The sequence below is a fragment of the Malurus melanocephalus genome, unplaced genomic scaffold (genome assembly GCF_030028575.1).
Source record: "Malurus melanocephalus ecotype Western Australia unplaced genomic scaffold, MMel_1.1 scaffold_8, whole genome shotgun sequence".
Taxonomy (NCBI): domain Eukaryota; kingdom Metazoa; phylum Chordata; class Aves; order Passeriformes; family Maluridae; genus Malurus; species Malurus melanocephalus.
The window spans coordinates 1,592,222-1,615,124 of NW_026623240.1; the positions used below are offsets into that span (position 1 = coordinate 1,592,222).

Genomic DNA, 22,903 nt, shown 5'->3' on the forward strand with positions numbered 1-22,903 from the left:
TCCCCTTTCAGGTTTTTAAGCGCATGATTGAAATTCTGTTGAAACTAATGAGAGAGTTTCCACTTGTTCGGTGATCACTTCCAACAAGATGCTTGTCTCTTTGCTGGAATCTGTACCTCTCTTCTCTGGCGTGTTTTTTTCAGGGGTGCCTTCTGAGGATTTTTGAGAGAAAATTGATTCTAGTTATAGGCAACAAGACTAAGCCTAACTCCTCATTTCAATCCAGTTCAGTCTAAAAGATCATTTGTCCTCTGCAAGAAGGCAGGAACTGRAAGTTTATCTGCCTTTCTACAGCTAGCACAAGAAGGAACAATGAAGTCTTTGCAGAAAGCTCTGCTGATTCATTTAATGGTCTTTTTGCATCGTTAGCAGAATTCTTTCTTAGTCAAACTGAGTGAAATATATTGCTTGCAGCAGGTCAGTGCTGGAACGTCAATGATATCAGAGCAGTTACTATACCTGATAATAGATCTTTGTGTCCAAATGTTCTTTGTAATGAGCTAATTCTTTCATGTCGGCTGTTTGCATGGAGTTGTAAGCATTTGAGAATGTTTTCCCACTGYGCCTGACACAATGGCAGCAAATAGCTTCCTTTTGGGAATAGCTTACTCCTTACCACTATAGTTTGCAATGAGGGSAGGTTGTGTTGCCAGCAACTGTCTTTGGAGACTCCAAGCCTCTGCTGCAAGCTGTGATGCAGCTGAGAATCCCACAAATTATGCAGTGGGTGCTGTTCCTCACTACCCCAAGACTTTCCCCGTTCTCTCCATTGATTACCTTAAGCCACGGAACAACKAATCTATTAATGAGAGCTACACAGTCACCTCTTTTTGTTTATCATTTTCTGTTTTTTTCTTCCAARCCTGTTCCTATTATTATGCTTTTGGTTTTCCCATTTTCATTGAACCATTTAAAATTGTTAAAGAATTACTGGGAAAACATTTTAAATCAATTTTCCCAAGTGGTTGGTAAATTTATTTTGATATAGTGCAGTTTATAAAGACACAAGCTGAGTTCAAATTCACTGATGGAACAGAAAACTCTAGATAGAGTATAAATCTTTGTTTTGAATTGAATTCATGTTAAGAGGAATAAATTCTAGCTTTTGGCTCATAGGTTACAATATAAAATCACTTTCAAATTGTGTGAATTCTTGCGACAGTGGTGTCTTAGCCTATGTTCTTATACAAGCTTTGGTTTCACTCTACTCATGCAGAAGATCTACATGCATTTGTGTTTTCTGTTTTGAACACTTGCAGCTTCCTTGACTGGASCCCTGGGTAAGAGCCTATGCTGCTCCTCAGCCCAATCCAGGCACTGTCTGTTCTGCAGTGAAAATCTGGACAAGTTCCATTGTTTGTCAGTACTTTGTCAGTATCATTCTCACAGATTCCCCAGGAGAACTATCTGAGTTCTTCTGCAGCTGGAATATGTATCTTGAAAATAATTCCTCCTGATAAAGAAAACTGCAAATAATCCTCCAGACCCTGCAAAAACACAGTTCTACTGGAGGRTTTGTTGTGCAGACATTGCCACTTATGCATGAACTAAATTGAATTCCTGAACAGTTAACATCATGTGGGATAAATGCATCCCCCAAAAATTAATGTGACATGAGCCATCAGTCTAATTTTATTTCTCTTCTGGCATGCAAATCAGAGTTTTCTGCCTTATTTTGATTTCTGATATAAAATTCTACATAGTTCATTCTTCTGAAACAAGATGAAAAGTGAACACCTACAAACACCAGTAGAGCCACAAATTAATGTTATCAATTTAAGCACTGTTTTGTTGTGGGTTTAAAAATAGATTTTCTTATAGATCCCATTAAACTGTGATAGCTCAAGTTTTAAAGGAAACAGAGCATGATCTATCACAGGGAAAGGCTAAGTAAAGGAATCTTTAACATTAAGTAACAAGCTGCCAATGTGAGCCCTTTGATGCGGACTAATTTTTGGTTATTGGCTTGCGAGAGGTGATCTAGGAGATAAGATCAAACAAGTCGGAATTTTATGAAGCAAAGGAATTCAATAAGTATCTTTCCAGTCCATCAGAGGTTAAATACTTCTACTCTCTGTTAATATTTTGCCAGCTCTGAAGRGCAGAAGCTAAATATATAAACATCAATCTGTAATTTTACAGACAACTAATGCTGAGTTTATAGCTTTCACAATCTTTGTCTTACAATGAATCTTAAGTAGGAGTTAAAGAGGAACATAAAGAGCTTAGGTTTTGATTCATTTTTGTCTTGTATGTGGATTGATAGGAATAATTCTTGTAGTAATGAYAGAGACTAAGAAAGAAGAGATTTTTGAATTGAGATAGCCAAAACATGTTAACTTAAGCCATCTGGTTAATCACATGTCAGAATTCAGCMGGGACACAATTTGACTGACCAGTAAGATAAACCAACTACTTGTCTAGTATTACTTAGGAATAAATGTCGAAATACCGAAGAGACATTAAATTATGCTCTGACTTTTCCCAGACAAAGTGCTTTTCATCTGAAGTCTACAGCACATGTGCTTTTCTTACAGATCAGTCATCCTCTAGCTCCCTAGTATTCACTCAAGCACTTTCTAGGCTGAAGAAGTGRGGAGAGAATAAACTTTCAATAGTTTCATTATAAGCTGTTAAAGCTGAAAATAGCAAGTGCTTCAACTGAACCTACTTTCCTTTTCTGTTTTCARCCACTGATATTTGCTTTAATGTGTACCTCTTACTAGTTCATTCCCATGCAATTTTTCTCTTTTTAATTATGGTAGTGCTTGACCTTGGACAARTTTGAAGGTTATGTTGATGAAACTCAACTGACTCGTCAAGCCCTTTATCTCCTGGAGGAAAACAAATTCTGGGCCGCTGTGGTTTTTCCAGACCTAGAACCTACAACCAGCCATCTCCCACCACAYGTGACATACAAGATCCGAATGGACATAGATGCAGTGGAGAAAACAAACAAAATCAAAGACAGGTACTTACCTGGCAGTTACTTCTCAGTTCTTGCCTGCCATAACATGAATATGAGAGACRTAAGGATGTTAGAGCCTGCATTGCATATATACAACAAATTGAACKGTGTTTGTTCATAGTTACTCTGTAGGGCAGTGCAGAATCCATCTCCAGTYAGCAGGTACTGACATGAATGGTATCACTCTTGTGACAAGCCAAGCTGTGTGTAGGTGCAGGAATACATGGCAAAAGGATGACYGTGCTCAGAATTTTTTCAGTAACCTGTTCAAGGTTTTAGTAGGCCCCACCATTGAGAAAGACAGACAAGGAAGTTCTACATGGATTGTGCCTCAGCTCTCCTCCACCTGGACAGCAGAACTTCTCTGCTGTTCCTGCTCAAGTCCCCACCAAATACTCACTTCAACCAATAGCAGAAGTAATTATCTATAGAGGAACATAAGGGTGCCTGGTAATTGCAATCTGGCTGCTCCAGTTCCCAAGGATACCATATTCCAAATACAGTTATTTCTRTTCTAGAACAGTTACTCTGCTAAATGACTAACTTACACTTTTGGACAAAATTACTATTCCTAGTCAGTGTAGAGAATATGAAAGAAAAAAAAAAGAGCCTTCCACTTTCTTAAGTGATGTGGTCTGATAGACCAAAATCTAGAAAAGACAACTCCAGGCAGTGTCCCTACAATTTTAGTTTTTAAGATTATTTAATTTATTCAWTTATTTTTTTATTTTCCCCACAATCTTCCCTAAACTCACTGTTTATCCAAATTATTTCCATGTGAATTTTCTTTTGAGGTACTGGGATCCAGGTCCAAGAGCTGATCCTGTGGATGATTTACGGTATATCTGGGGAGGCTTTGCATATCTCCAAGATATGATTGAGCATGGGATTATAGAAACCCAGACCAACACTGAAGTGCCATTGGGAATTTATCTGCAGCAAATGCCATATCCATGTTTTGTGGATGATGTGTGAGTAAAAAGAGTTTGTCTTAATTCTTTTGAATACTTGGATTGGTGGATGGTTTAAGGTTCTCAASCAGTAGAGTTAACCCTAAGTTATGAATGTCCTAAGGTATAAATTCAAGAGTAATAACTGAGATGTAACTGAATAAATTCAGTGTTTTCCTTATCCTGTCATAACCCAGCTCCAGAAGCCACCTTTGCCAAGGTTCTACCCATAATCTCGTTAATAAGAGGTATTAAACAGCTCATGTAAGGATGAACAAGTACCCTGGGAGCCTGAATAATAAAACCATCCACATAAATCCTAACTAGGGAGAAGGAGATGTAGTCTTCATCAGAGGATAACTCCCCCGGCACAGCAAGGGCATCAATGCCAGGGAGACATTTTTTGTGTAAACTTGTTTCTGGGCTCAGCAAAATAAAGAGATTAAAAGTGCAGCTGACAAACTGTGTTCTGTGCCAGAACTTGCTACTTAATAGCTACTGTAACTATGGAGTCCTTACTAGAAAACTGCCTCTGGCTCACCCCACGTTGAGTGYCAAGGACTGTGGTGAGTTGACCTTGACTGGATGCCCAGTGCCCCATCAAGCCTCTCTATCACTCCCTTCCTCAGCAAGATGGGGGAAGAAATTAAGATGGAAAACAACTCATATGTGAAGATAAGGCTCTTTACTAAACAAAACCAAAAAATATCCCCAAGATTTATTCACTACTTCCCATCAGCAAGCAATGTCCAGCTGCTTCCTGGGAAACAGGGATTCAGAATGCATAGCAGTTGCTTTGGAAGACAAACATTGTAAATATCAAATCCCCCCCACTATCTGCTCATTTTTTCTTAGCTTTTATATCTGAGCACTCATCCTACAAGAATAYAGAATATCCCTTTGGTCAGTTTGGGACAGCTGTACTGGTTGTGTCTCCTCCCAAGATTTTTCCTACCCCCCTGCCTAGTGGTGAAGTGGAAATGCTGGAGAGAGAGCACCGAYGTTGTACCAACACTGCTCAGCAGTAGGCAAAACATTGGTATGTTACCAATACCATTCTAGCTACCCATGCAAAGACCAGCACTGTGAGGGCTGCAGTGGGGAAAAGTAACTCTGTCTCAGATAGATCCAATATCCTGACTCATGGTTGGTATGAATTTCAGCAGCCTTGCTGGCAGCATCTGATGCTTTTAATGGTTAATTTGTTTAATTCTCTTGTCAGTGAATCTTGGGAACAGAAAGACAGTGACACTCCCAAATTCTTAACATTAAAATATGTCTTATAATATTCTTTGTAGATCACAGTAAAAGCATTATGGAAATTCACTATGAAGAGAGATGTATTTTTRTGAGGCACCAAATAATTTGTAGCCTTCAATAACCCTCAGAACTTCTTTGTTAAATAGAAATAACATTTATCTAATTCATGGGAATGCAGAAACCATTATTAATATTTAGAATGCTTGTGAGGTTCACCAGTGACATTCTATTGATGTTTAGACTGAGAATTTAAGGTTCCATATTTAATTAATGCATTCTTCCCACTCACTTTACTTTTCTTTTTGCTTTTCATCCATTATGTCTCTGTTTTACCTAAATTTAATTTATTCCTTCTTGCTTTGATAGCTTCATGATCACCTTAAACCGCGCCTTTCCCATCTTCATGGTGCTAGCTTGGATATATTCTGTCTCCATGATTGTGAAGAGTATAGTGCTGGAGAAGGAAATGCGTCTGAAAGAGGCTATGAAGAACAGGGGTGTAACCAACGGCGTGATTTGGTGCACTTGGTTCCTAGACAGCTTTCTCATGATGGCTGTGAGCACRTTCCTCCTCACAGCACTGATTATGGTAAGTGTAGCTACTCCCAAACTCACTGTTGTGTTTGCACTGCTGATACCAGTTTGTTGTTGAGAAAGAATAGTAGCCATTGAAAGGGAGATGTGAATGGTGGARGTCTGTTCTGATCCCAGCACGTAGCAGGCACATTCTTCTGAGCAGACCTCATAACAGTGTCAGCACTTGGCAGAGGCAGAACAATAAATTCACTAGTAAAGATTTATTGTGAGATCACTCATAGAAAAAAACATCAGGCTGATTACTCTGTATGCTGTATTTTCTGAAGGCAGATGCAGATCTCCTAATAAATAAAATTGTTGCTTTAAATCAAAGAGATAATAATTTGAAGAATTTTAATCTTGTAATTCATTACATGTGATTAATTTTTAATAGCCAGTGCTTTCCTGCTTAGAGATTGTGCAACTATTTCAATGGAAAAAGAAACTGCAAGAACAGAACTTTCAGGAAAACCTAAAAAAACAATCCACATTTTGTTTTGGTGATCAGAATTACTGTAATTTTTGTGATTTTTCAGGACAGTTCGGGTGTTGTCTCTGAGGACTACCTCTTATCTCCACTACCTGAAAACCAAGCTCTCTATTTAGAGTTTGCTGTTCTATTTTATCATATAAATGTGTAGCATTTTGTTAAGGAAGAATGCTCTAGCAGCTCTTCTTATGTGGGGAGCTGGTATTGGTACAAATACATATTTAGGGTTCAATCTGCTCTGTMTTATCAGCATGTGCTGATGAGTTGTTGTAGTTCCTGGTGGTTCCATTACAGCTTGGGTGGATAGAAAAAGCTTATTTTATTTGCCACACTGGATTAATTAAAAGTCAGGAGGTAATTAATATCAGAGAGGAAAGTGCTTGTACCTGTAATTCACTTTCTTTCCTGGATTTCACTATGCCAGTGTGAGGCACCTTTGTAMATACATTCTTATGAGACATTGCATCACTGTTGATAAAGAAATCAGTCTCTAAGGTCCAGTGGGATGTTGTAACGATGCTGAGACCTATTTATAGCCTTAAAGACCTATTTCAGCATTATATAAATTGACCTAATAAGAAAATCTCAACATTGGTTTTAAGGACTACATAGATAATTGGCAGCAGTCCCTGGTGTTCTTGTGAGGGAGCATTTAATCCACAAAAGCTCTAATGAAGAAAGGTCGATAAAAGTTCACCCAGGGGGTCAATTAATTTACAAGGATCTCTGAGTAACTGCACTTGGACTCCTCTGCTGTGATAGTCWTCTGTTTGAATATCATCCAGGTGCAAAAGCTTTATAATTTTCCTGTGTTTTTTTTTTTTTCATTTGTTTTGTAACACATCCTTACATTGTGTTTTCTGTACATCAATCAAGTGGATTGAGGGGATGGTGAGAAGAGATAAATTAAAGTTTATTGTAATATTTCAGACATTTTTATTTAAAATGTATGAGTCTCCAAGCAGGCGGATCTTGCTTGAAATCATTTACTTATTAAGATAGAGACAGAATATCTATTTTCAGTCAGTTATGATCTTAATTCAGTCTATTGTACTTGCCCAAAGTCGCAGTCCAAGAGCAGGGATAAAGTTAGATGAAGGATTTGTTATTGCAGTTACCTCAGTTGTTGAAACTAATGCCTGAGAGAGTTAGAAGTCATGTTGCGTGAGAAAGACTGGCTTATYATTCATTATGTGTTACACGTCAATAGCAATTCTGACATTTTCTGCTAGAGGAAAGCTGCAATACTTCTAATTTTTCTGTTTTCATTTTGCTTACAGCATGGACAAGTGCTACATTATAGCAATCCATTTCTCTTCTTTCTGTTCCTCCTGACATTCACCACAGCCACCATAATGCAGTGTTTTTTGTTCAGCACCTTCTTCTCCAAAGCAAATCTGGCAGCTGCCTGCAGTGGAGTCATCTACTTCACCTTGTACCTGCCCCACATCGTCTGCTTTGTCTGGCAAGACCGTCTGACTGTTAATGTGAAAATCCTAGCAGTAAGCCTTTCACTGATTCTATGGCACCTCTACTCCCCTTCTCACAGTGCATGTGTGRATTACAAAGTATTGCACACCTCCTCCTTTCGCCTTTTTTGACTCAGAGAGGGAGATCTCTATATCTCTTAAAGAATTGAGGATTGCAAGTGTRTAAGCCTTTAGCAGGCCTAGTGCAAGGGATTTATTCATAGCATTTAGAAAACTCAATAAAATTTATTTTATGTTTTGAATGCCTGGAAATTAGAATACTGTTTAAAATGTTTTGAATACTTCATTATAAGTCAAAGCAAGTCTAACAATATGAAGGCAGTTCACAAAATGGGGACAGTTACAGTTCTCATGTGCTATAACCTCGTTAACACCCTGTATCTAAGGATGAGAAAACCTCAGGTTCACATTCCTTCTTTACCTGAACGTAGAGTTAGAAATTGAACCCAAGTGCCCAAGCTCTGAGAAACATATTTCATCTAACAAGTTGTAGACATTCTTCATGCAGTGCTTCCTTGTTGGTTCTCTTCCATTTTAGGTGAGATACKTAACAAGTCAGGGGAGCTGGAAACTTTTTGGTGTTTTTTTTTAAATGGAACTGTGATCTTACAAAAAAAATTATTCTGACTGATTTTATATTGCCCAATGAGTCAGGAAGGGCAGCAGGTGTTTGAGTCCAGTCTCCCCATTTTTACTGAGTGTTCTAAGAGCATAGGTAAAAGAACTCTCTTCTCTTCTTGCAAATCTCCTCTTCTAGGAAATCTAATTAAAAAGGAAAAAGAAAACAAAACACTTCAAAAGCTATAACTAAGTGTAAATATGACTATGAATCATCTTTCTTAACTGTAGATCTACTGTGTAGATGTACTACACAGATATAGTATATACCCTTTTTAGTTCTACCAATGATGCAATAAAGTACAAAACTTCATCCTGTCATTAAATCAGGAAATGAGTAAGGTTGGCCTCTGACGGATTCTGATTTGGGGAGAAACCTTGAGACTAGCACACAGTCTAAGGATAAAAACAGCTCTCTCTTTACTTAGTGCACTATGATAAGGCCTCACTGAGACTTGCTGTTGGGATCCCTCCTGTCCCCTCACTTTCCTGAGGTCTGGCATTACTGAACTACATGTCCTGTGAAACAGCACTATAGCACTTCTTCCTCTGTTTTTGCAATGCAACATTGAAGAGGATGTTTGGATACTCTACTGGTTTATGATTTGTTGTGTGAGAATCAACTAGCAGGCATTACAGGGGAAGCAGTTGTGGCTTTCCACATCCTGATCATCTGGTGTATTTTCTGTCATGTTACTCAYAGTGGCTCTGCCTCATGCACTCAGGAAGTATTTTGTTTCTCCTAGGTAGTCAAAGGGTACACTGAAAACTTGTAAATACCCCTATAGAATTTTCTGAATAGACATTAATGGAGAAAAAATCTGTGAAGGTTCCCTAGTACTTAAAGAAAGTACAGCCAACATTGAATTCAGTCTATTATGGCTAAATACTGCTTAGAATTGTAGRGAATGAAACATTAAAGGCCAAGATAAAATTGAAAGAACTTGTCCCATGTCATTGCTAAGGCAAATTTTAAAAGCCAGTCCCTAAAAGTCCTGGGGGGGTGAGGGGGGTGTTTTGTTGTTGTGGTGGTGGTTTTTTGTTTGTTGATTTTGCTTGGTTTATTTTTTTACCAAATGTCCCCCTGTCTGAGTTGAATGTCATTTCTCCTTTATTCCAGAGTTTGCTTTCTCAAGTAGCTTTTGGGTTCGGTACAGAATACTTGTCACGCTATGAAGAACAAGGTCTTGGCCTCCAGTGGGGTAACATCAGAACCAGTCCCTTGGAAGGAGATGAATATAGTTTTCTTTTTTCCATTAACATGATGCTTTTTGATGCTTTTCTCTATGGAATACTTTCTTGGTATCTTGATAACRTCTTTCCAGGTATGTCAGTTTCTTACTCATACAAAGTAGTGGTAGTTGCTCTGAGCTGTGTTAGTCTAATCAGTCTCTGTGTATTTCACTGGCAGTAACCKGGTGTTTGACGTTATAGACTATGAATGTCATTCAGTTTAACACTACTGGTTTATTTATTTATTACTGTGTTCTAGGCAGTTCYGAAAGTTCCTGCATGAGTTTATTTTATTTCTAAATGGGAATCATGGTTTTAGTGCAAGTTCACAAAAGGTTTTTCYTTTTTTATCAAAGAATTACAAAATTCTGGAACTTTCTGTGTGAAAAAATGTTTTGTCCTTCTAGCTTAAATGGTTATCTTGCTTTGTATTGRATGTTGTTACATTATAATAAATGCAAACTCTTATGTTGTACAAGCAAGTGAGCTTCCTTTTCATTAATTTATTACTCCTGCATGTGAACTGCCCCAGAATGTGCTCATGGTAGATGGCTTTTTTTTTTCTTTTTCTGTTCTGCAATTCTGTTTGTTTAAAGAAGAGTGACCAATGGACTATTTCCACAAGCACAGAAGGAGTTAAACACCAGGAGTTTCTTCATTCATAGATAGAAATTTGTTTTTTTTCTGTCAGCACTTTACACAAAAGTAACACCTTTCAGGCCTTCTAATCAGTAGCTTCGCTTCCTCCCAGTATTTACTCTGAGTGTCTTGCTGTCTTTCTGCTCCTGTGCTTGTGGGGTATTTCTCATAGTGTTTCTCGGTCACACACATGCAGCCCTGCCAAATYAATTCTGTAGTCTTTGAGGTTACTACAGGAGTTCCCTGGATAATCSTTTGAACCCTTTGGTTCTAGTCCTGCTCAAGTTTGCTCTCTGAAGCCAAATGCCTATTGACACAATGGTCTTTTGGCTGTTTTAACATTCTGCTCTATAACAAATTTCACTTGGGTGTTCCATTAATCCTGAATGAGAAGCTGTTGTTTTAGCCACTAGGTTCAGAGGGGAATAATTCAGTCCATAAGAAGGCAAACTGCCTGGGAATTCAGACAGAGCATTTCTGTCCATTAATAGAAGTATAAGAGGTTGGCTGAAACACAGGTARTTTCTGTTAATTCAGAAATAAGCAGACATTTCCACAAACAATGATTTTCAATTAGGAAAACGGATGATCTTTCAATGAGTATCACAGATTCCTTTGCTTATTTTGAATAAGTAGCACAAGCTAATAACATCTGGATTCACAAAAACACCAGTTTTAAACATAGAAGCTCAAATTCCTGCATTCTATAAACCAATATGATCCAAGAAAGCAGTGTTACTTCCAGTAAGAGTTACTTCCAGTAACTCTGTTCTGACCTGACGAGAACTGGTAATGTTATTGTGCTGTCTTTTATCCAAACTGAATTAACCTGTAACTAAAAAAAGCCCATTTTTGCTTAAGAAGAAGATTACACTTTTGTCACTCTTCCTGAAAGGCAGTGTGCTGAAATAACAGTCAGAGTGTCTTTTCTCATTACCAGCTGTGAATTCAGCTCCAAGATAATAAGTGTAAATTTTAAAAGCTTTTCAGTCATGTCAAMACTAAAGGGTTAAGTGGGCACTGAAAGAAAATTCCTGAGGATGCTAGGATCCCATCTTAAGCAGTGAGCTGCTGCCTGGTTGGTAAGGATTCAGGGAACAGCTTCATTCTGGAATTAAGCCACATTTTACTCACAGCAAGGTAAGGCAAGTCATATCACACTTTCTGAATATTTTACTGCTGTCAAAAAAAAAAAATCTGTAAATAAAATCTGTCAGGTACTTGGTGCATGGTTTGACCTGATATGCAATGCTGGGACTAAAAGTGTTTATAAGTAAACTCTGACTTTGCTAAGATGAATTTGTACATGGGGTTATGAAGTGCACATTTKCTACTTATTTTTGTTTTAGGGGACTATGGGTTACCACAGCCTTGGTATTTCCCTGTGCTGGAATCTTATTGGCTTGGTTCTAAAAGCCCAGAAGCTGAGAAAACAGCAACTGCTGATGGTGAGTTCTTTTAAAACTTTGGTTTTTAGAAATAACTTCAGTGATCTGCTTAAAGGTGACTGCATAACATTCACATTAGCTGAGCTGCTGCTGCAAAGGTGAGAGACTGCTGTATGCTGGGAATCTTGGCAGGTGCCTTTGAACTTGGAGTGGCATGCTGTCATTAGAGTCATTAGGGGTGAGTCACTRTTCCGGCTGAGAGCCTTTAAAGCTGGCTTAACAAGCAACATCAAACCCCACTCTGTAACCAACACCTTTTGAGTTCTTATTGCTCAGCACAATATTCATGAAATGTTAATCTTACACTGAGGTTCCCTATCTTTCTAAACCTGATTCTTTTCTGTCTAGGTGACGCTAATTTAAGTCTGTTTACTTTTAGTTTCTATGCAAGATCATAATCTATGCTAGCCTTGTAGCAACTTGAATAAGCTCAATAAAGAGCCAACAAGTTGAGTAGGACCTGGGCATGTAACATACACGATGGTGAGAGAGCTGGGTCTGCTCAGCCTGAAGAGAGAAAGCTGAGAAAGAGCTAAACTTCTCATATGTGTCTAGTGGAAGGATGAGAGGCAATGGATTAAGGCTGGAAAGCAGGAATTCTGATTCAATATAAGGAAAAAAATATTTATTATGAAGGTTGTTACAACACTGGAACAGGTTGTTCAGAAAAGTTGTGAAATATCGATCTTTGGACATAGTTGCTGTGAACTGAATTTGCTATAYTTTTTGAGGATTGAACTGGAAGTCTTTGGAAGTCACTTTGAATGGTTCTATTATTATTAGTCTGATTGTACTGATCATTATTTCATTCTCTCTTCTACAAAACATTGCCTTGGGTTTTCTCAAGCAGGATCAGTTGGAAAGGTCATCTCTGCTTAATTTCTTTTTAGGAGGCTGTGATTCTTACTATTTGAAGAACTAAGACTCTTCAGCTTATTTGAACAACTGTAGAACTTCTTRAAACTCCTATCTTTTCTTCGAGGATAATATTGAGCATTTTCTTAATTTATTGTAATTGGTTAATGTATTGGGAGGAAAACTGGATAAGAAATATCAGAAAATGTAAATTCATGGCTGAAAATGAAGCTAAACTGGTAGATGATCTTGGTCCTTTTAAAGTTTCTTTCTATCTGTGCAATCTTGTATCCCCTCACTTTGCCATTTTCAGTGGCTCTCTCAGTGAACTTGTTCATGCTGCTATTTGTGAACCAGGTAATTTTATACAGTTTGTGGGCTAAAATTTCTTGTACCRAAAAGTTATGGTGAAGTTTCAGAACAAAAATAAATCCTAGGCCTTCTGAGAAATTGCAATTGTCCTAATTTCRTTCTCGACTGCCAGCTTGAATTTAYGTTAYGTAAACAGTCTGTTCAGGGGCTCCTGCTTCTTCCTGCTTCAAGCCTGGTCCAATSTGACTGTTTTCCTTCATGGTAACAATGTCTAGGATCAAATTGGAAAGCCAGAAATTCTTGTTTAGAAATTGTTAACCAACTCATTCATTCTGGCCTGGTGCTCTTAATCTAAGTAGCAATTTAGCAATTGTTTTTCATGTAGCCTTTTAGTTTTGTTTTAATTCCTCTCTCTCCCTGTGTGTCTGGGGAAAGTTTGTATGGCCTTTCTCTTCAGGTGGTGAGAACTTGGTCTAGAGCTGCATGGACAAAATATAAAACATGTACTTAATCTAGCAGGATCTTACTCTGAGTCTATGATTGCAAAATTGTCAGTCATTTTCTGTAAATATCTGATCTTGGCACCATGAAGCGGATTTTAAGCTAGATGGTTTTGAATGCTGTGTTCCTAGCCCGAGTAAAAAAACACTGATGGTTAATGCCCTTGAAAAGCTGAAGGCTTAGGACTGCCTCCTTTTCCTCAAAATACCTCTAGAGGTAAAAGGAAATTAAATTTTTATTAATTAAATCTTGATTACTTTTGTTTGTATAGAAAAAAGTCCAGAGTCAGAAGGCTGTGTGGATCAGAAGACCATGGAAAGGGAAAAAAATGAAAACAGAACAAATAAGTCTGAAGAACCTGAAAAAACAGAAGAAAAGAGTGACAGCCTGGGGAAGAAGGATGGTAAAAACAAACAATGTAAACACAAACGAAACAAAGAACCCGGCGAGCAGGGGAAGCCTAAGACAGATGTCGAGGACAAAGATGAAATTAATAGTAAGGAGAGAGAGCAACCTGAGTACTTCTGAGATACTATACTCATTGTACTTCATAACAAACAAGACACAGGAATGGTTGGAGCCAAGCTACAAAAGGCAGTAGGAGCCCAGTAGGTGATAGCATGTAACTGCCAGAGCTAAGACAGGAGAGACATCAAATCTTTTTTATTSCTTTGCGTTCATCATCCCTTAGAATTTTTTAGCCACTACACATAAGACAGTGTCCTTCGAGAGGAACACCTTAGCTTGTTTTTTTATTGTGCAAATACAGACTGTTTCTTGGCAAGTTATTTTTTATGCTGAGGGAAGCCTCAGAGACACATATCCTGACTTTTTAAAATTAAACAGAGACATAACTTCATAAAAATACTTTGCTGAGAGGAATGTTCTTCCCTCGTAGTCCCACCCCTCCTCTATTTTCTTTTTTTTTTTGCCTATCTTTAGTGTGTCTTGCATCTGTAAGGAAAGGCTGGKTTCAAAGGGATTTATCTGAAGTGCTCTGTGTGTCTGTCTGCAGCCTTTTCTGATGCTGACATTAGCCACCATCTAAGAATTCCTCAATGACCTGTCTTGTTCTCAAGCCCAAATGTCTTCTTTTGTGGTGAGCCAGAGGAGTTTTCTGTATGTGATGCTCAGAGGAATGCATGTGGATTCCGTGTCTGGAATAACTGCTCTGGGCAGCTCTGAGCCCATTCTGACTCTCTTGAAAAGCTAGAGATAAAAGTGGGCTCATCAGAGCTCCTCACGTAGGCACTGAAAAATGCATTCAGGGTGAATGGAAACAGGACAGGACTTCAAAAGGAAAAAGACAGGCAGAGGTTAAAGGTTATTTCAGCCAATCTTCTCCTAATGCTGCCTTATCTTTTTGGTGCTTTACTCCTTAGTTCCCAGGTTCCAGCTGCTCCATGGCCACAAAGGAAGGGTCTTCTGCCTGTCACTGCACAAAAAAAGCCTGTCTTCCTTTTCAACCACCCACACAGGACCTGGGAGTCATATGGAAAAGCCAAGAGCAGACCTAGTACAGTTCAGTGACAATGAGGATATAGGATCATAATGGAGAAATATGAATCACAAAAAAAGGGAGCTCAACCCTCCACCAGTGTCCTTCAGGTGACKCAAAGCAGATGCTGGGAGAGATCACCAGACAATTTGCCTCAGATCTTGTCAATGAGTCTTGCAGGCAAATATTAATTAAGCTTATGTTACATACAAAAGCAAGGAAAGTGCCTCAATYGCAAGTATATGCATAACTATCTAGCCAGGCTCCATGTGAACTGTTGTGAATACAGAGATGTTTGTATTTGTCCCAGTAAGGTAAATGGAAACCCAGATACCTTTCACAAAGTTCAAGAAAAGTTATTCATAAACATAATTTTATTTAAAATAAGGCTACCCATTCTATATTGATTGTTTCAACTGTTCTGTAGTACACATAGCTCTCTCATGTACAACATATTTGGACCTTTTTCATGAGTATTTTCAGTGACAATAACGACAGTCAATCAAGCGGCTGATGGAGGTGGGGCTGCTTTCGCCCAGATCRCATTGGCTGCTCTCCACACAGGCCTGCTGGGTACTGATCAATTTAAGTAAACTGCAATTGCAAAATAAGCCTTCCTACAGAGCCTAAAGCATTCTGTGTAAACAAAAGTGGACAGGGTCTTTAGTTTCAGTTTCTCAATACCCATAATTCACATTGCCCAAGGGCTTAATTTACTTCAAAGGAAGTTTGTTTTGTCTGGAAGGTGGTGCAATAAAATGTCCTGATGGTGCTATTTGCAATAATGCATTTTTAATCCTGAGAGAAAGCCATCTCATGTAGTGCTCATATTAGGTACTATCTAAATCTTGACCTGGTCTCAGCAATAGGGTAAATTTCACCTCCCAGGATTAAAGGCAAATGGGTTTTTTGTTGTGTTTTGTTTGTGTTTGGGGGAGGTTTTTTAAGCATCATGGTCAAAGAATGCACAGCTGGGCAGATTATTTGAATGGCAGATTTCAGCCCAGCTAGAAAGGCAACCTGCTGCTTGYTTAATGTAATCTCTCAGCCTATCTAAGTATTTCCAGAAAACAGTTCCAAATAATCTTCCTGCTACACAATGAGAACAGAAAGCATGGTCACCTTCACCTGATCCAATGAGTTACCTCTCCACAGGCCGCCGTAATTCTGGGCTCTGCTTCTCCTGTCATGGATATGAGGGTGAATCTAATGTCATTGAGGGTGAATCTAAATATATGGCACTGCAATTAGAAATCTGGCCTCACTTTTGTAGAATCTGGGCCTGGAACATGATGCTTTATTATACTGGGTATGTGATATTGCTTCTGCACTTACTGRTGTGTTGTCATCAACAGAACTAGGATTAAAACAGGTGGTTTTACTCTCTTTTCATTCTTGATTTCTTGCCTTTCAAGTAAATACCTTCTTTGAGCCTGAGCCAACAGGATTGATTCCAGGAGTGTGCATTCAGAACCTGGTGAAGGTTTTTGCGAACAGGCCCAAACCTGCAGTAGACGGGATGAATATTACTTTTTATGAGGGTCAGATCACAGCCTTCCTTGGTCACAATGGAGCAGGAAAGACAACTACCATGTAAGTCTCTTACTTTAGAAGAAGCAAATCTAGGGCAGTGCTCTGTTGCTGGAACAGTCTTCTCTTTTCATTTTTTCCTTGTCTTTCTATCACTGCTGCAGCTGACTTGASACACAACATTAGGCTTTTTCCAGACAGGGAAATGCTGCCCGTAGGCATAAAGAAGATATTCTGGATTAGCTAAATCCCTCCGAGGGAGGTAGTGCATGACACAAACACAAACAAGTGAAAGTCTAGAGAAAAGGAAGCAATTCTCTCTCCCAGGATTCATGACCCATGGCTTAACTACCATAGGTGAAGAAAGAGAAGGATCTTTTGGCTGAAAGACTGAAAATTTGCAAGCCACTGCATTCCACGCATTCTGGGTTTTTTAACTCTCTCTGGGTCTGTCACATTTTTAGGTCTGTGTGCAAAGGAGTATAAAATACTCTAAATAAAATGGTTACATGCATGCAAGATCCATGACCAGATTAAAATGTTCCTCAAGGAACATCCCAGGAAGCTGGACGTTAAGCATATTTAATTTTCCCTATACAGAAATCTATACTGAATCTTTTTTGCCAAAATAGGATTAATTGGTGAACAAAACCTTTAATGAATCTGTGACAAGTTCACCAAATGTTGAAAGAGCTGAATGTGTTTCATTATTACTTTTCCCAGCAGAATATTTGACGGTTTTTCAGTTAAAACACTTTTATTTCAAAGGCACTTTAAATTGCCTTTTAATTTCTTTCAGTGTTTCACAAGAAATATGTTCAACCCAAAATTAAAACATCTTAATCTGCTGAAATCTTTTGTAAATTTGAGGGGGTTTATTCTTCCAACAAAACCAAAAAGTTTTATTGCTTTAAACTTTTTTAAACTGAAAAATCTACTAATCATCCAAATCTAGTTACAGATGCCACCCATTTGCAACATAACATCCGGTCTTCTAGTTTACAGAAAATAAAGGTGTAGGGCATGAGTCAGCCCTCAAACTATTATTCTTATTTTCATCCTACTGAGCTTCACTTTAAACCCATTTATTTGTAGGGGTGATATAACATGCTGAACTGACACGGTTTCTTAATGGAAAGCAGAACCATGCAGACAGGTGTATCAAAAATTAAGTTAACAGATCCATGAGATTCTCTGTAGCAGATCGAGAGCACTTACATGCATTCATTTCACTGCAGTTTTTCATCAAGGCCCATAGTACGAGGTCGTCATGCTCCATCTAGTGGAATCATGCAATGTAGCTTCCTAATGTAACAGAGAGAGGGAGAATTTCCTCGTTTTGTTTTCCCAGGTCAATACTGACAGGCCTCTTCCCACCCACATCTGGAACTGTGCTGGTTGGCGGCCTGGACATCCAGACTCACATGGACTCCATTCGGCACAGATTAGGGATGTGCCCTCAGCACAACATCTTATTCAATCAGTAAGTATCACTCCATACTGGCTTTAAGCATCCCAGTCTGCACACATGAGAATCCCCAAAGCCTGTGTTGTTTCTCTTGCTTTGCTGGCCATAGATGTATTTCAGAGGAACTCCTCAATCTCTTAACATCACATCCTGCAGCAGAAATCTCCTGCATCCTTTTGCTGGGCAACAAAGGTTTCTTAGGAAAATGACAGTGCTCCTAGGGTTTTCTGTTGTAGTATGGTTTAGCAGGAGTTAGCCTGGAGGCTCACRCACTAGAACTCAGGACTCCTAAAGCAAAAAAATTCGAGTTCACAGTGCAGTAGCAGCATATTTTTATGCCCATTTTTCACYACCACCCAAAAACTTACTGCCTTCTCTGGTGATTTCCAGCTTTACTTCCATTAGTTTGTGTTCATCTCAACAGCAGACTCTCTTCCATTTTATTCCCATAAGTGGATGGCTTGATCCTTACTTGTTCCTTTAGTAGCAGATTCTGCTTTGAAAAGGCAAAGAAAGAGACTATGACCTCCAAGTGAAGTSTGTTGATACCAAAGAAGATCTTTTAGGGTAATGCAACCTCTCTTCCTTTAGCAAGATAAAACTGGAGTGAATTTATTGCTGCTTGGGGGAAAAAGAAGGCTTATTAATTTAATCTACCTTCTTGCCTTTCTGTGTGATTTTGCAGCCTTACCGTAGCAGAGCACATCTTGTTTTATTCTCAACTGAAAGGAAGATCCAGGGGTGAAGCTGAGCAAGAGCTGGAAACAATGCTGGAAGACATGGGCCTCACCCATAAAAGGAATGAAGAAGCTCAGAATCTGTCAGGTACCCACAGGATTTTTCTAAGATGTTTTTCCCTGCTGCCTTTTTTTTTCTTTTTTGTCTTTCATAGAATCATGGAATGGTTTGAGATGGAACAGATGTTAAGGACTATCTAGCACCAACCCCCTGTCATGGCCAGGAACACCTTCCACTAGACCAGGTTGCTCACYGCCCCATCCTACCTGGCCTTTGAGCAACTATTGTTTGAGTTACATGTTTGAGRCCATATTCTGGCACACCAGTGTGCAYGGGGGAAGGCTTTCTTTTCAAGGAGTAAATGGGACTGTTCAAATAGTAAAGCTGACACAACCTTTCCCTAAAGCTTTTATGTCTTATAAATGTACAACAAATTCAAATATACTTAAAGCTATTAGTTTTAAATAAATATATGTGAAGATCAGTTAACATAAGAAAAAATCAAAATAAAGTCCTCTGTTATTTCAAGGCAGATGAGATACTATACTATCATGTTTCCCCACTGTATGGATCAGTGCTCTCTATAATACTGTTTTATTTGATGGGAGTAGTTTCTTCCATTCTAAAGGTACAAATTCACTTAGTATGTTTATTTCAGATTCAATAACTGATTTGAATAAACAGCCAGGTGTTCTTATACTACTTTGTCCTGATTGCAACTATAAAAGTTGGTTAGTTTCACAAAAGAACATGAAAATCTTGTATCTTTCTGCTTTTCCTTCTGGCAAGAGGCAGAAAATGCAATATGTAGATGGAAAATATATATTAAAAAGAATAAAAGTTTGAACAACCAGTTTCATTTAGAACTTCAGAATAAAAATTACTATTAATTTCTCTTTGCAGATATGTGTGTATGAGGACAGGTTTCATTTTATTTGTAGCAGTTTGTCCCCACACCAAAAAGCAATGTTAATTAYATCTGTGCCACTTATATAACCCATCTTATACTCCTGGATGTGTCTGTCCTCTGGTAGGTGGAATGCAAAGGAAACTGTCTGTTGCCATTGCTTTTGTGGGTGAAGCAAAAGTGGTAGTCTTGGATGAGCCCACTTCTGGAGTTGATCCTTATTCCAGGCGATCTATCTGGGATCTTCTGCTGAAATATCGCCCAGGTAAGAGATTTGAGAATAGAAACTGTTTGATTTTTTTGATGGGATTTTTTAAACTTCTCAAAGGTGCAATATATGCCTGCTGTGTAAACTGTCATGGGTAGTAGAGTATGAACACAAGCAAACAAGATCCTTTGAACAGATACTTGGGGTTGTGGCAAGCCTGGGACCTGGCTTTGATGTAGAGAAATAATTGCCCAAAAGCTGAGCACAGTTTTGAGTTCCAGAGAGACAGCATGCCTTGTGCATTTCTTCTTGTTCCTTCTAGGCAGAACTATTATCCTATCAACCCATCATATGGATGAGGCAGACATCCTTGGAGACAGAGTAGCCATCATTTCCCAAGGCAAACTCTTCTGCTCTGGCTCTCCTGTATTCCTAAAGAACTCTTTTGGCTCTGGCTTTTATCTCACCCTTGTTCGCAAGATGAGGAGCACAAAAATGGGAAGGGCTACAGTAAGTATGTATCTCACTCCCCACACATGTAATCTGAATAATGCTTGTGCTGCCCCAAGGTAAAAAGCAATTAAGTGCTTGAGACTGTGTACAAAACTGCAGTTAATCATACAATTATATAACTATTAATATCCTAATAGCATAGTTTGGGTTGTAAGGGACCTTAAAGATCATCTGTTTCCAACCCCCATGCTATGGGCAGGGACTCTTTCCACTAGACTGGGTTGCTCAAATCCTGGTATCGAATGRTCAAGATGCTCTGGATATGACATATTTTTCATTGACTCAAGCTGGTCAAATACTGACAGCCCTTACATCCTGTTTTGTGTGTATCTGAAGCACTCTCATCTTTTTATCTCTTCCTTGTCCATACTAGTCATTTTGCAGCTGTGGATCTCAGTGCTCCTGCTCCTGCTCCAGCTGTGTGCACAGGRGTGAAGAAGGAGCTCCAGAGCTGGAACTGGATGGTAAGAAGCAGGGTGGTTCAGCATTCCAGCACATGACTATGTCTCCTGTTACACTGCAATCTTGTCTTACAGATCAATACTGCCAAGGCCCACTTTGGTCCTTGAGTCTAACATTTGTATTGTAATGTAACATGAATTTAATAAGGATTCTTTGTGGTTTTGCTTACCATTGGCCCTTTTTTGTGGTCTCGGATACAGATGATGAACTGGAAGTTTGTGTGCTTTACTAGCATTGTATAGAGTTTTGTGTAATTTGTAAATGAAAACTAGAGCAAAGGAAATTGATTTTCTCAGAAAAAAATGTAATTTTGGGTTTTCTGTAAGAGAAGAGTTTAAGTAGATATTACTGAAGATTTTTTTTCTTTGTAAACAAGCCTAAAATAGATTCCTGCTATGTTTCCAAAGCATAATTAGCAACATAGCCTATTCTAGTGCAGAATTAACTGAGATACCTGTGAGTTATGTAATAGAGCAGTCCCYTTTTATATACTGCGAACAATAGCTTTTGAAATCATGCTTAGTATGGTTAAATATTCATTCTATGAACACTGTTTTGACTTTTCACAGGAGATCTAAATGAGCTAGCAGAAGTAATTCACCATCATATCCCAGAAGCAAAATTAATTGAAAGCATTGGTCAGGAACTCATTTATCTTTTGCCCAATAAAAACTTTAAACAAAGATCTTATGCCAGTCTCTTCAGAGAACTGGAGGAAACATTGGATGACCTGGGACTCAGCAGTTTTGGAGTTTCAGACACACCACTTGAAGAGGTAAAAGACTTTAAAATACCTGCTGAGCTTACTGTAAGCACCCAAATGTTTACTGAGACTGTTCCTATTCTTTAACGTATAATTCCTAATTCTAATATATGCTTCAAAATCTAGTCACATAAGATATGGCACATTCAAAATCTTTGAGAAGAGTCTAAAGAAAGAATCGAAGCCTGATTTCGTTGTAGACTTATGGAGCATGACCCATTAGCCTGAAAAGTGACCTTTTTTTGTATCTTTGTTCATTCATTTATTTTCTGAGGTATTTCATAAGAGATCTCTGAGTATGTAATAAGATTAAGTACTGAAAAGGTACTGATTTTGTACCTGATTTTGTCTCTGTACCTGATTTTGTTTCTGTTATATTGAAGGATGATGTATGGTGTTTTGAAGGTCAGGTAATTCTATTCCCTAACCATAAGATCTATTTCTCTATGGCAGGTTTTCCTAAAGGTCACAGCAGAAGCTGACCCTGGAATGCAAAAAACAGGTATAGATCCACAAATCTGTATTTATTAACTGGTTTTGGAGCTGCTTTTTAATCTGAACTCTCTGTGAAGAGGAGCTGCAGAATTTTCAGTCTTTTTTGTGTTCTTGACAAAATAAATTTGGTCAGCAAATACCTTTTCAGGGCCTGACATGACATCTGARAAACAAGATTAAGTTAGCAGAAAAACTTATATTCAGGTTGGATGAGGTTTTTCACTAAGTAAATAAAAAGGGAGTGTCAAGTACCCAGATGTCAATGGTTTTAGCAGTTGTATAAAAAGTACTTTGCTGACTATTAGTCCATAAACTACATAAATAATTAAATTGTTCATCCTGCTGAGTAAGATGAATGTTAAACTRTATGATGTCATTAAATGGAACCACAGTGCAACAGTTCTAATTAAAACAATCTGGGTATATGATATGACAGTTGGGAAAACCTGGATCTCATTAAAATGTTTGTGCTAMCTCATGTATGGAAGATAAAGTGTCTTCTCTGCTGCTTCTCATCTTAACCTAGGAGATACTCAAGAAAATGGTTCTGCTCTTGGCAAAACTTCTGCTGAGAACAAACCAGCTGAACAAACCCCACTGAAAACTAATGACGGTTCTCGAATGCCAGTAGGCAAAGCAGGAGATCAAAATGAAGGCAAAGGGTCCCGGCAGTATAAAGGTTTTCAGCTTATACGTCAGCAGATCAAAGCMCTGCTCATCAAGCGGTTCCACCATGCCTCCCGCAGCCACAAGGACTTCCTAGCACAGGTATTGACTGACTTGCTGTTCTTGATTCTTCCTSACAACATTCTCAATACTGTCTTTCCAGCAATGATGGCTCTGTGCAAAGCAATAGAGGCGCTGCAAATGGGTAACAGTGCAATTATGATTGCAACTCTTCTGCCTCTTATTTCTTTCTGCCTGAGTCTATCAACTGCACCAAGCTCATGATTCTATCTCTACTAGCCCAGTGCTTTATTT

The 22,903-nt window shown here is 38.6% G+C and overlaps 1 protein-coding gene across 1 annotated transcript in view; it reads left to right on the top strand.

Moving 5' to 3' along the window:
• ABCA4 (ATP binding cassette subfamily A member 4) overlaps positions 1 to 22,903 on the top strand; it is a 63,130-nt gene that overhangs the window by 19,250 nt on the left and 20,977 nt on the right. Inside the window, exons 12-27 of the mRNA XM_057373719.1 lie at positions 2,766 to 2,971; positions 3,763 to 3,939; positions 5,545 to 5,767; positions 7,525 to 7,746; positions 9,473 to 9,677; positions 11,574 to 11,672; positions 13,612 to 13,836; positions 16,254 to 16,431; positions 17,720 to 17,851; positions 18,522 to 18,661; positions 19,609 to 19,746; positions 20,012 to 20,199; positions 20,576 to 20,666; positions 21,234 to 21,439; positions 21,881 to 21,929; positions 22,449 to 22,690. Coding sequence (XP_057229702.1) covers positions 2,766 to 2,971; positions 3,763 to 3,939; positions 5,545 to 5,767; positions 7,525 to 7,746; positions 9,473 to 9,677; positions 11,574 to 11,672; positions 13,612 to 13,836; positions 16,254 to 16,431; positions 17,720 to 17,851; positions 18,522 to 18,661; positions 19,609 to 19,746; positions 20,012 to 20,199; positions 20,576 to 20,666; positions 21,234 to 21,439; positions 21,881 to 21,929; positions 22,449 to 22,690 — 2,721 coding nt within the window. The remainder of the gene's footprint in view (positions 1 to 2,765; positions 2,972 to 3,762; positions 3,940 to 5,544; positions 5,768 to 7,524; positions 7,747 to 9,472; positions 9,678 to 11,573; positions 11,673 to 13,611; positions 13,837 to 16,253; positions 16,432 to 17,719; positions 17,852 to 18,521; positions 18,662 to 19,608; positions 19,747 to 20,011; positions 20,200 to 20,575; positions 20,667 to 21,233; positions 21,440 to 21,880; positions 21,930 to 22,448; positions 22,691 to 22,903) is intronic.